At 44.7% G+C, this 13,497-nt stretch overlaps 1 protein-coding gene across 3 annotated transcripts in view; it reads left to right on the plus strand.

The window, feature by feature from the left end:
* The window catches only part of MAPK8IP1 (mitogen-activated protein kinase 8 interacting protein 1), a 46,047-nt gene that overhangs the window by 10,341 nt on the left and 22,209 nt on the right, over positions 1-13,497 (plus strand). For all 3 annotated transcript variants that reach the window (XM_030200834.1, XM_030200835.1, XM_030200836.1), the window contains exon 2: positions 6,792-6,906. In XM_030200834.1, coding sequence (XP_030056694.1) covers positions 6,792-6,906 — 115 coding nt within the window. The remainder of the gene's footprint in view (positions 1-6,791; positions 6,907-13,497) is intronic.

Below are 13,497 nucleotides of genomic sequence, written 5' to 3' on the forward strand. Positions count from 1 at the left end.
ATTTTGGTGACTTCCACTCCTGTTTTGTTTTTCTGTGAACAAATACATGTAGAATGCTTACAAGAGATCTTATGTTCTTATATGTAGACTTGGGGAAAGCCACTGTTTATCCCTGGGGGTTGGTGGAATGGAATCTTGCAGATTTTTGGGATCCTGCCAGATAGTTTAGATACATGTGACCTGGATTGGCCACTGGGCTTGATGGACCTTTGGTCTGACCCACTGTAACCATTCTTAGCATGCCAAGAAATGTACAACGTGTGTGTGCACAGCTATGCATACTCTGTAGGACATAGGGAGTAATTCTGAAAAGGACACCCAATGTTAGGCACCAGGATAAAACACCCTAAGCGTGAATACTGTATCAATTGCCACTAGAGATAAGTCAACATTTACATACCTAAGTTTAAGTGCGAGCACTTTTACTAGCTCAAAGACCGGTGTTAATGCTTGTGCCTACCTACTGTAGGCAGCTACACGTGTAAATGCTGGTATTTTGTAACTTGCTAGGCACTACCCTGACCTGCCCATGCTTCTCCCAGATCCACACCCCCTTTGATAGATATTGTGTGTGTAATTTATAGACTATGTAGCCAGACCTGAGATTTTGGGTGGGCCCAGAACTAATATGGGTGGGCACTGTGTATATAGTAGTGTTTCTTGTAATACTACAAAATAATGCCTTTGAATGCCCTTGATAATGGATTTCTAAGTAGTCTGCCCAACAGCTGCCCCGCATCAACATAACCACATACATATTTAATGGAAAATTTGATATTTTTAAATATGATTACATTATCCCATATCTTAAAATTGACCATACATAGGTCTACTACAACGGCAAACTTCTCAACACACATGGCAGGATCCTGCAATATAATTACATAGGAAAAATGTATTCAAGCAAACCTATGAGCTGCTACATTCTTGTTGTTGTTCTCTATTGTTGGTAGCATTATTTAATCTCAATTAATTTTCAAACATGCTGGCTTGTGCAGCATATGGATGTACAAAGAGGAAGTATTAGTTTGATGATTATAGTACTAATTCGTTCTTCCTTTTAAAATCAGTGTCATTTGGAGGGGCTGGCTATGGGACTCCCCCTCTATACATGCAGAGATGTTTTCACCTAGTAAAGGGCCACCAAGTAACCAAAACAGACATCAGATAGTAACATAGTAGATGACGGCAGAAAAAGACCTGCACAGTCCATCCAGTCTGCCCAACAAGATAAACTCACATGTGCCATTTTTTGTGTATACCTTACCTTGATTTGTACCTGTCTTTTTCAGGGCACAGACCGTATAAGTCTGCCCAGCACTATCCCCGCCTCCCAACCACCAGCCCTGCCTCCCACCACCGGCTAAGCTTCTGGGGATCCCTTCCTTCTGAGCAGGATTCCTTTATGTTTATCCCACGCATGTTTGAATTCCGTTACCGTTTTCCTCTCCACCACCTCCCAACGCGCTACTCGTGTATAGTGATGTGCTCAAACAAAATTTAAGTCTTAACTCCAACCAAAAATGGCTAGCTATACTAAAAAGATGCAAGTCACAAAAAATAACTTATCTTAAGAGCCCCGAATCCTGAACTACTGGAAGCCCAGGGCTTCATTAAATGTTTTCACGGAGGTAATAAAAAGGATTGCTCTCCCCTGGAGCACTGGTTTGGTGTTACCAGTGACATTCTTGTTTAGCTCTATTCAAGATAGCACATTATCAGACTTGGACACTATTTGCAAGCTCCACTGGATGTGATTCCATGTGCCCCCAATGAAAGCAGAGTTTAATTCTACTTCCATTTTAATTTCAATATATTCCATCTTTATAACACCAGGCTTCCCAAAGGCAGATTACAGAAACAGATGAACAGTTAAGATCAAGAAACAGGATATTCTCACTGAAATTTCTCCAACTGTATTGTATAGAACCAGCTTAGAAAAATAAGCACAAAATATAGGGATTATAACTGCTGTTTCTACCAGCTATAATCATTTTTAAGCTGTTTTAGTGATGTTCAATTTTTATTTCATGATATTTAAATCTAGATATGGGGAAGCTTTCAGATAAATTAAAAAGCTGTCAAATAAGTAAAAAAAGAAAGCAAAATCTTTTCTCCTCCATCTTTTAAGGCTTATCCAACTGGAACAGCTTTAGACTTTTTACAGATGGACACGCATTTATTTTTAATAATCTCACAGAACACCACATCGGTCCATCAAGCACCAAATAAAACAGTAACCGGGCCTGGAGATCCAGTTGGAAGCGCCTGCCTTCCCCACCCCATCAAGAGCAGCACAACCCGGTGATCACAAGTACGTCCATCACCCATTCTGCAGTGCCCACCCCACCACTCCAGTCACTACTTACAGGAAAGGCCCGAATGCGCATCTTGGTGTTCCTCCTGCTGCCCGTGCTTTTGCTGAGGTTCGAGTTTGACATGTTTGGCAGCTTTGGAGGGGGGATAGGTAGGGAGAGGAGGCGGCCGTGTACAACTCCGCGCGTCTTTTGAAAAGGAAAAGGAGCTAACTGAAGCCCAGGGAAGAAGAGGCGACGCACCGAGAAACCGTCCTGAGGGCTGAGAGCGCCGGTACTGCGGGAGCGGAGCGGGCAGAGTTGAGGCGCGCCACGGGGCCCCCTTAGGCGCGAGGCCTAAGACCGGCCCTATCCACCACAGCCCGCGACAGCAGCGATACTGGTCTGGAAGCTGGAAGACTTTCCTGTGCGCCCCTGTGGCGCCTTTCTGTGCAGGGGGGGGGGGGGGGTTCAGGCAAGACAACAAGGCAGAGAGAGTGAAACTGAACGTCAGACTTGCAGGAAGGGCAGTAAGCGTGTGGCGCCGCGCTACGACAGACTTCTGGATCAGGAAGCACTTAAAAAAAAAAGGTTGGTACTGTGGAGGAGGACCAGAGAAGAGCTTCTGGCTGCAGTGCAGGGCTGCAGGCTGCATGTGGATGAGAGAGCGAGCCACAGCAGAAAGGCTGTGTGTACTCACACTGTTAATCAGGATAAATTGGGCGGGCCTAAGCTCAGATTGGGTGGGCCTGGGCCCACCCAGACCCACCCGTAGCTACGCCCCGATGTAGTGTACTGTCCAACATGCAAAGTTCAGAAAGAATGAATCAAAATTCAGCTTAGCTTGGTTGTCTGAGCTTGACGCGTGTAGTTCTCCCGAAAAACCACTGAAACCCAACGGAACCCGTGTCGCCAAAAGGCTTCTTCAGGGGATACCGGGTTTTTAAACCATGGAAACTGTTCCAAACTCAGGAGTAGTGCTAGACGTGTGCTCGTTGTAACGATACTTGCTAATTTATAGAATACCAAATAATGACAAATACGCACGCAGATACTAATTAGTGTTAATTGGCACCAGTCTATACCAATTATAGCCAATAGTTGGTTGTTAACACCAATTAGCTGCTAACCCCCGGATTCTATATAGTGTGTCTAGAGATCGGTGCCGATATCGGCGTGGATTCTCTAACAATGCACATAATTTAACAAGCTAATGAGCACTGATAACAGCACTTAACAAAAGCCTTGAAAACCACGTACGACCACCTAAGCTTCCGGAAAAAAACTAAAAACTAACCTTTTTAAAAAGGCATACCCTACCAATCCAACATAAATGTCTGATCTCTGCAACACAACAAAACTAAAGTACGTAATGGACGTAAGACAACTCTTCCACTGTACGATTCCCTAGTATGGCTGTATCACTTGAACTCTATCTTACCACAACATCACTTTGTATTTGTTTACACCGGAGCCTGCAAAGGCCTCTCCGGTACTATGTAAGCCACATTGAGCCTACAAATAGGTGAGAAAATGTGGGATACAAATGTAACAAATAAATAAAATAAATAAATAATGAGCACTAATTGGCACTGATTAGAATTTAAGCACACAACTCACTAAGCATATTCTGTAACAATGTGCACCGAACTTCTAACGCATGCAGGCAAAAGAGGGTGTGGTTATGGGTGGGGAAATGGATGTTTCATGGGCGTTACAAAATTTACACGCCTAGTTATAGAATATGGTCCAGTGCGCCTAAATCTACGTGCTGGGATTATGCCACATTTTCATTGATGTAAATGGATGTGCATAGATTTAGGCACTGAAATATCAACTAAATCTAGACACCGATTATAGAATACGCTTAGTCGGCACTGATTTCAGCGCTGATTTTTTATTTTTAGGCGCCATATATAGAATCTCCCCCTAATTGCACTATGCAATGATGCGCACATGCAGCATTATAGAATTAGGGGGACAGTGTCATCCTTGTTTCTGACATTGCCTTCAATGTAGACATTCAGTGCGTAAAGGAATCAATTCTACCTGCTGTTTGCATAAGAGAAAATGACAGTTTCCTGCAAAGAATAAGAATTTGGGTTTTTGTAGCAGCAACTTTCATCCTAACAGCATTTCAAGCATACTTTACAGTTCTAGTCCCCCATTTCAGAGGTGCAGCTTCTGCAGAGGAGACGGAAAGGGTAAAGTGACCCACCTCTGTGCTGTAGTGAAAGGTACTGTGATACTCTTTCCTGCTCCCAGAAACTTTAGGCCCAATAGTTAGCCAGCGGTGCTCAGCACTGGAGTTATGCCTGGAAAGTCAATGCTGGGCAATGTCTGGGCTTTAGTTTTGAATTTCCGGGTTTGCGGACCTAACACATAGCCAGTTAAGTTCGAAATTCAATACTTAACTGGCTATGGAACACTGCATAAAGATAGGACTGGCTTTTATGCCGCCCTATTTATACAGTTACCTTGGCCGGTTAAGTGCTGAATATTAACACTTAAGAACATAAGCGTTGCCATACTGGGACAGACTGAAGGTCCATCAAACCCAGCATCCTGTTTCCAACAGTGACCAATCCAGGTTATAAGTAGCTGGCAAGATCCCAAAATAGTACAACACATTTTATTCTGCTTATCCTAGAAATAAGCAGTGGATTTTCCCCAAGTCCATCTTAATAATGGCTTATGGACTTTTAGGAAGATATCCAAACCTTTTTAAAACCCCTCTAAGCTAACTGCTTTTACCACTTTCTCTGGCAAAGAATTCCAGAGTTTAATTACACATTGAGTGAAAAAATATTTTCTCTGATTTGTTTTAAACTTACTACAGTACTTTGTAGCTTCATTGTGTGCCCCCTAGTCCTAGTATTTTTGGAAAGAGTAAGCAAGCAATTCACGTCTACCCATTCCACTCCACTCATTATTTTATAGAACTCTATAATATCTCCCCTCAGTTGTCTTTTCTCCAAGCTGAAGAGTTGGTTCTGACCCCGGAACGTTCCCAAAATAGCCGGTTTGAGATAGGCACTAAATGTACATTTTCAGCAGGTCTAATAGTTAATTGCTGCTTAAAATGAGTGGTTAGTGACGAACAGGCGATCTAACCATCCAGGTGCTGTTTCTGACTGGTTAAATTGCTTTGAATATTGACCCATTCAGTTTTAATGATCTTTGAATTGGATCCCTACAGTCACAGCTTGGGCTCCACTCCCATCCCTGGCTCTGTTGAGGACATGAACAGAAAAGAAAGCAACACTGGGCCTTCAGGATTGAGATAATCAAAGTCCTTCTTTATTATGAAATGGACCCGACACGGGCCGTGTTTCGGCACATAAGCGCCTGCATCAGGGGTCTGACATAAAGACATAAAAATCAGAAATTATTCATATGATTTGGCTAATGATTCTCATCTAAACACAAATAGAAAGGTACTAGACATAAATACATAAGATGATCATATTTCTAAAAAACGATAAAAGAATAATAAGTACTTAAATAAAAACATTCAATATAAACAACCATCAAGTCATACAAAAATTATTATACAAACAAAAGATACATTCATAAAACAACCTTACCAAAACGTTATATTGTCCTACAGGTCTGCTTGTGGACATAAAGGGTATGGATAAAAAATACAGGAAATGTTTCCTAAGAATGGAGAAAAACAAGGGAGGGAAGGCAACAGCATATTAATAGATGGACAGACCTATGCAGCCAATAATTGCTTTTGTATTAAAAGAATTGGAAATATGATAAATTAATTGTAAATATAATAGACTGTAATAAAATGACCTGGTTACATACTAGTAACCAACGTGCAGGGTAGCATAGCATGCTGCGAGTATAAAGTGAACCGTCCGAGATGAGTATTGCATGTGGTATGATGACAAAATATCTTAATTCTGAAAGGAAAATATTTTCAAAACTCATACCCTGAAAATCATTATTCAATATATCTCCTTTCCTTCAGATTGTTTGTATTGCAACGTAAAAAAAATATATAATAAAATAATAATAAAACGGCAGCACTGTATCAAGGCTGAGCAGATACCATAAGATAAGACCTTTTTGTAAATCTCTCGGAACCGGCAAGTTCTCTATATTATACTATAAAGAAAGACAATAGCAACGTTGTATCTTGACCCGTGTCGGATCCATTTCATAATAAAGAAGGACTTTGATTATCTTAGTCCTGAAGGCCCAGTGTTGCTTTCTTTTCTGTTTCTGTATTGGTTTGTATGCTGTTTACCCTCTCTTTTGGCCTCCGTTGAGGACATGGCCATGAATGTTTCCTATTGCCAAGACCCTACTGCAGCTCCCTGCAGTGCTCATGCATATGCCAGTGTATCACCTTCTCTGCCCTTTCACACCTCTCTAAAACACCAGTGCAGGTGTGGGTGCAGTATCTCCACCCTGAAAATCTCCCCTACCATGCCGATGTCCATGCAGTGTGAAGAGTTTAGTGACATGTCCTATCTTTTTTAGGCATACTCATGATATCAGCCTAGAAGAATTTGAGGATGAAGACCTTTCGGAAATAACAGAAATCACAGATGAATGTGGCCTCAGCCTGCACTGTAAGGAGAGCCTGGCATGCAGGGTAAGGTGGCCGATGGCCAAAGGGTGGGAGCAATGTAAGGAGTGATTGATCTGCAGGGTAAGGGGACTGACAGGCAGAGGGTGGGGGCACAAGAAGGAGTGACTGACTTTCATGATACAGGGGCAATGGACAGAGGGTGGAGGCACAAGAAAGGGTGACTGGCCCGCAGGGTAAGAAAACTGATGGGCAGAGGGTGATGGCACAAAAAGGAGCAACTGACCTGCAGGATAAGGAAGCCAATAGGCAGAAGGTGGAGGCACAGGAAGGAGTGGCTGACCTGCAAGATAAGGAGGCTGACCAGCAGAGGGTGGGGGCACAGGAAGGAGCAACTGACCTGCAGGGTAAGAGGGCTGATGTGCAGAGAGCGGGGCACTGGAAAGAGAGCATAGTCTAAAGTGTAATTCAACTGATATTTACTGGTTTCCTCTTGGTTCCAGTACTAAATATTTTTAGTTTGTGTTCTGAAAACTGCCTCGAAACCCTATTCTGCTTGTCTGGTCCATTAGCGTGCATTAATGTGTCCTGGTCTCTCTCTAGCATTCATGACTAGGGTCCATTAGTGAGGTAATAGAGAGAAGATTTTCCCCAGGAGACCATGAGCTCATTTGCAGCAGCTTTTCTCATTTTGACCAAAGTGGTGGGAAAAAGCAGAGCAAAGGAAGGGGCCAGTCCTCAACTGGGGGGTGAAAGAAGGAAGGGGTCAGGCAGGGTGAAGTGTGAGAAGAGGGTCCACTGGGAAGACAGAGAAGGGGCAAAGGCTAAGTTATGGTGAGAGATCAGACAGGGGCAGGAAGGCAAAAGAAGCCTGGAAGATCTGGGGAGAAAGGGAAGGACAGTGCAGTGGTAGAAATTTAAAAGAGAATTTACTTATCCCAATCAGTCCTGTTCCCAAGGAGCGGAGCATCTTTAATTATTTCTAATGAACAAGTCAACAATATCCCTTTTTAATTCTACACAAGGTTTGGACTCTTAGGACCCAATATTCAAAAAGCACTTAGAGGTTCAGAGCTGTGCCAAATTTCTAAAGGCTTTAAAAAAAAATAGCGGGCAGTAGTTTATACATAGCCTGCTATACGCATGGTGATATATGTAGAGAGGAGGAAGCATGGTTAGAAAATTTCAGGGGTTGTACTATATAAATGCTGATATTCTGTATATTCTATATAATGCACCTAAAGTTAGGCGCAGTGTATAGATTAGCGCATAAAACCATGGAACCGCCTACATTTAGGTACAGCCATTTATACCACTGAAAACTTGGTGTAAATACCCACACCTAAATGTAGGCATGTTCCCCGAACTCTATAACAATGTGTGTTCACAGCCGCTGCCTTGATTTTCTCTCCTCTCATGACATCCTCGATCCACTTCAATCCGGTTTTCGCCCTCTGCACTCGACAGAAACAGCACTCTCTAAAGTTTGCAATGACCTGCTCCTGGCCAAATCCAGAGGTCATTACTCCATCCTCATCCTCCTCGATCTTTCCGCCGCGTTTGACACTGTCAACCATGATTTACTCCTTGCCACGTTATCCTCTTTTGGATTCCAAGGCCCTGTCCTCTCCTGGTTCTCCTCTTATCTCTCCCACCGCACCTTCAGGGTACACTCCCATGGATCTTCCTCCACTCCCATCCCACTATGTGTTGGAGTTCCCCAGGGATCTGTCCTTGGACCCCTTCTCTTCTCAATCTACACCTGTTCCTTGGGCTCGCTGATCTCGTCTCATGGTTTCCAGTATCATCTTTATGCCGATGACACTCAGCTATACCTCTCCACACCTGACATCACCGCGGTGACCCAGGCCAAGGTATCGGCCTGTTTATCCGACATCGCGGCATGGATGTCCAACCGCCACCTGAAGCTGAACATGTCCAAGACCGAGCTCCTCGTCTTTCCTCCCAAACCCACTTCTCCTCTTCCTCCACTCTCTATCTCTGTTGATAACACCCTCATCCTCCCCGTCCCATCTGCCCGCAACCTCGGAGTCATCTTTGACTCCTCCCTCTCCTTCTCTGCGCATATCCAACAGACTGCCAAGACCTGTCGCTTCTTCCTCTTCAACATCAGCAAAATTCGCCCTTTCCTCTCTGAGCACACCACCAGAACTCTCGTCCACGCTCTCATTACCTCTCGCCTTGATTACTGCAACTTACTCCTCACCGGCCTCCCACTCAGCCATCTATTCCCCCTTCAATCAGTTCAGTACGCTGCTGCACGTCTTATATTCCGCCAAAACCGATATACTCATATCACCCCTCTCCTCAAGTCACTTCATTGGCTTCCAATCAGATATCGCATACAATTCAAGCTCCTCCTCCTTACCTACAAGTGCACTCAGTCTGCGGCTCCTCACTACCTCTCCACCCTCATCTCCCCCTATGTTCCCGCCCGTAACCTCCGCTCACAGGACAAAGCCCTTCTCTCAGTACCCTTCTCCACCACTGCCAACTCCAGGCTCCGCTCATTCTGCCTTGCTTCACCCTATGCCTGGAACAATCTTCCTTTACCCATACGCCATGCCCCCTCCCTACCCATCTTCAAATCTCTGCTTAAAACTCACCTCTTCTATGCTGCCTTCGGCGCCTAACCGCTCTAGATAGACAGAATGCCCCTATCTATCCACTCTATCAGATTAACTGTTCACTCGTCCTCTAGATTGTTCACTTGTCTTTAGATTGTTCTCTTGTCTTTTAGATTGTAAGCTCTTTGAGCAGGGACCGTCCTTCTATGTCTAAATTGTACAGCGCTGCGTAACCCTAGTAGCGCTTTAGAAATGCTAGTTAGTAGTAGTAGTAGTAGTGAATTTGAATAATGACCCCAACATGCCCACACATGGCCATGCCCCCTTTTTAGCTACGCACATTGGAATTTATGTGCGCCTCTTTTTAGAATATGCCTAAAAAGCACACATAAATTCTAATTATTGCCAATTAGTGATAATAACTGGTTATCAGCCAATTATCATTACTGATTGGCTCGTTACTCAATTGAGTAGTGCATATAAATTGGCCATGTGCACAATTTAACACGCGCTACTCGCTGCGCTTTATATACTACTTACTACTACTTATCATTTCTAAAGTACTGCTAGACATACGCAGCACTGTACACTTGAACATGAAGAGACAGTCCCTGCTCGACAGAGCTTACAATCTAATTAGGACAGACAAACAGGACAAACGAGATAAGGGAATATTAAAGTGAGGATGATAAAATAAGGGTTCTGAACAAGTGAATAAGGGTTAGGAGTTAAAAGCAGTATCAAAAAGGTGGGCTTTTAGCTTAGATTTGAAGACAGCCAGAGATGGAGCTTGACGTACCGGCTCAGGAAGTCTATTCCAGGCATATGGTGCAGCAAGATAAAAGGAACGTAGTCTGGAGTTAGCAGTGGAGGAGAAGGGTGCAGATAAGAGAGATCTACCCAGTGAATGGAGTTCCCGGGAAGGAATGTAGGGAGAGATGAGAATGGAGAGGTACTGAGGAGCTGCAGAGTGAATGCACTTATAGGTCAATAAGAGGAGTTTGAACTGTGTGCGGAAACGGATAGGAAGCCAGTGAAATGACTTGAGGAGAGGGCTAAAATGAGCATAACGACACTGGCGGAATATTAGTCGTGCAGCAGAATATTGAACAGATTGAAGAGGAGAGAGATGGCTAAGTGTGAGACCTGTGAGAAGCAAGTTGCAATAGTCTAAGCGAGAGGTGATAAGAGTGTGGATGAGAGTTCTGGTAGTGTGTTCAGAAAGGAAAGGGCAAATTTTGGTGATATTATAGAGAAAGAAACGACAGGTTTTAGCAGTCTGCTGAATATGTGCAGACAAGGAGAGGGAGGAGTCGAAGATGACCCTAAGGTTACGAGCTGATGAGACAGGAAAGATGAGAGTGTTATCCACAGAAATAGAGAATGGGGGAGGAGGAGAGGTTGGTTTAGGAGGCAGCAATGTCAGACAGGCAGGCTGATACTTTGGCCTGGATTTCGGCTGAGATTTCTGGTGTGGAGAGGTAGATCTGGGAGTCATCAGTGTAAAGATGATACTGAAAACCATGGGATGAGATCAGAGTACCAAGGGAAAAAGTATAGATGGAGAAAAGAAGAGGTCCCAGGACAGATCCCTGAGGTACACCAGCTGACAGTGGGATAGAAGTAGAGGAGGATCCACTAGAGTATACACTAAAGGTACGCTGGGAGAGATAAGAAGAAAACCAGGAAAGAGCAGAGCCCTGAAATCCAAGTGAGGACAGCGTAACAAGGAGTAGGCTGTGATCAACAGTGTCAAAAGCAGCAGATAGATCGAGAATGATGAGGATAGAATAGAGACCTTTGGATCTGGCCAGGAACATAGAATCCGATCCTATATGTACAGATTATACATTTGGCTTAGACACAGAAAAAACAGGTATGACTGGGCGTCCAGGCCAAACGTAGAAACTATTCATACAGTGCCGATATTCGCCACTTCTGTATTTGTATTGGGTATATCCACATATGTCTTATACGTGGGCAGCTCCACTTTCGACAGGACGTAGAAGCTGGAATTGATAGTCCAAGTCAAGACATCTCAAGTTTCACTAGTACTTGAGAACAGAATCTGCTGACATAGAGGCTGTTCTAAAATACAGGAGAAATGGACTTCTATGTGCTGGGTGCGGGCGGCATAAACATCCATTGTAGGAAAAAAAACATTGACAACGTCCACAGGTTGAAAACCAGCACATAGTTTGTGCTGGCGCAACATACGACCACCTAAACTTCCGGAAACTCCTAAAGACTAACCTATTTGAAAAGGCATACTGTAACGATCCAACCTAAATGCCTTTACCCCACAACGTAACAATATAAAAGTTCGTACTGGACATAACCTAACTTTTCCTCCTTATGACCCCCAATGTGTTTATCACACTTGATCATTACTTTACCATAACCCCACTTTGTATTTGTTCATACCGGTATTGGCAATCGCCTCTACTGTACTATGTAAGCCACATTGAGCCTGCAAATAGGTGGGAAAATGTGGGATACAAATGTAACAAATAAATAAATGTGTATTTTCCCAGCACTATCACAGAGACTGGTATGCCTTGCCAGTTTGGCTTTTGAGGGGGCAAAAACCACTGGTGGATTAAGGGGGAAACCTCTTCTAATCCCTCCAGTGGAGTGTTGTTCACTAGGAGCAGTTTACCAAAACCTAAGCGTGCTTGGTAGCAAGAGTAACTCCCAACAGTGATCTTTTAGCACATAAATGTTTAGTCCCCTTCTGAAATGAGAAATAAATGTCTGTGAATTTTCCACGCCCTTGTCCCACCCAAAATATGCCTTGATCATGCCCCCTTGCCATTAGCAAGCATTTGGGTTGGATATATGAATAGCCCGGTTTTGTAAAATGGGGACATTACATGTTTATTCAAGATAAACATTTAAGTACCGGTTTATGCACAAATAAAAAATGGCCGCCATAGCTAAGACTTGCATGTTCAGTGGCACTCGCTATACACACAGTGTCAATGGCTAAAGGAAACATTTGAAACAACTGGATTATTCCATCAAAATCCTGCTGATTGGGGCAGAACTAGAGTGCGGGCAAGGGTCTCCCTTCCTCCCCCAGAGTTTGGAGGGCATTGCAATGCCAGCAAGTGTTTGCAGATTTTGAAAGCACTCTCACCTTATTATTTTTGATTTGATGTCTTGCTGAATTAGTGTAGATAGATGATGTGTTAGGCAGGGTCCCTGCTCTATTGTGACTCTGCAGCTTTGGCATCACGGAAGGGAACATGGTGACAACAATGACACCAGTGGCAGTAGGAAGGGGGAGGTGCAGAGGCTAGGGAATGAGTAGGGAAAGTGACTGGGGGAATGTGGAGATGAGACAGGGAGAATGACTGAAGGAGAATGATGGGCTTGTAGGAGGTGCATGGTGGAAGTGTGGACAGCAGGGGCGTAGCCAGACTTCGGCGGGAGGGGGGTCCAGGACCCGAGGTGAGGAGGCACATTTTAGCCCCCCCCTACCATTGCCACCCCCCCTGGCGCTACCGCCACCACCACCACCACCACCAACTTTGACCCCCCCCCCCCCCGTCGACAACCCTCTCGACCCTCCTCCCGCCGTAAACCCCCCTGCCGCCGCTGTTGCCGCCTACCTTTGGTGGCGGGGGACCCCAACCCATGCCAGCCGAGGTCCTCTTCTTCCGGCGCAAGGCTTCGTTCTGTTTCTGTGAGTCTGGTGCAGGACGTCAGACTCACAGAAACAGAACGAAGCCTTGCGCCCAAAGAAGAGGACCTCGGCTGGCGGGAGTTGGGGTCCCCCGCCAGCAAAGGTAGGTGGCAGCGGGGAAGTGTTGGTGGCGGGGGGGGGGGGGGGTCGAGAGGGTCATCGGCAGGGGGTCCAGGGCCAAATCTATGGGGGCCCCACGTAGCTACACCACTGGTGGACAGTGAGCAAGGTGATCATGGGAAGGAGTGAATGAGGGGATTGCAGGGCAGATGAGTGTGAGGAGACAGGAGAATGAGTGACTGGAGGGTGGCAAGGAGAGAGTAAGTGAGGAATTAGGGGGTATAGTTTGTGCATGAGGGGATTGAAGATGGTGCAGGGAGT

The sequence above is a fragment of the Microcaecilia unicolor genome, chromosome 4, assembly GCF_901765095.1.
Source record: "Microcaecilia unicolor chromosome 4, aMicUni1.1, whole genome shotgun sequence".
Taxonomy (NCBI): Eukaryota; Metazoa; Chordata; class Amphibia; order Gymnophiona; family Siphonopidae; genus Microcaecilia; species Microcaecilia unicolor.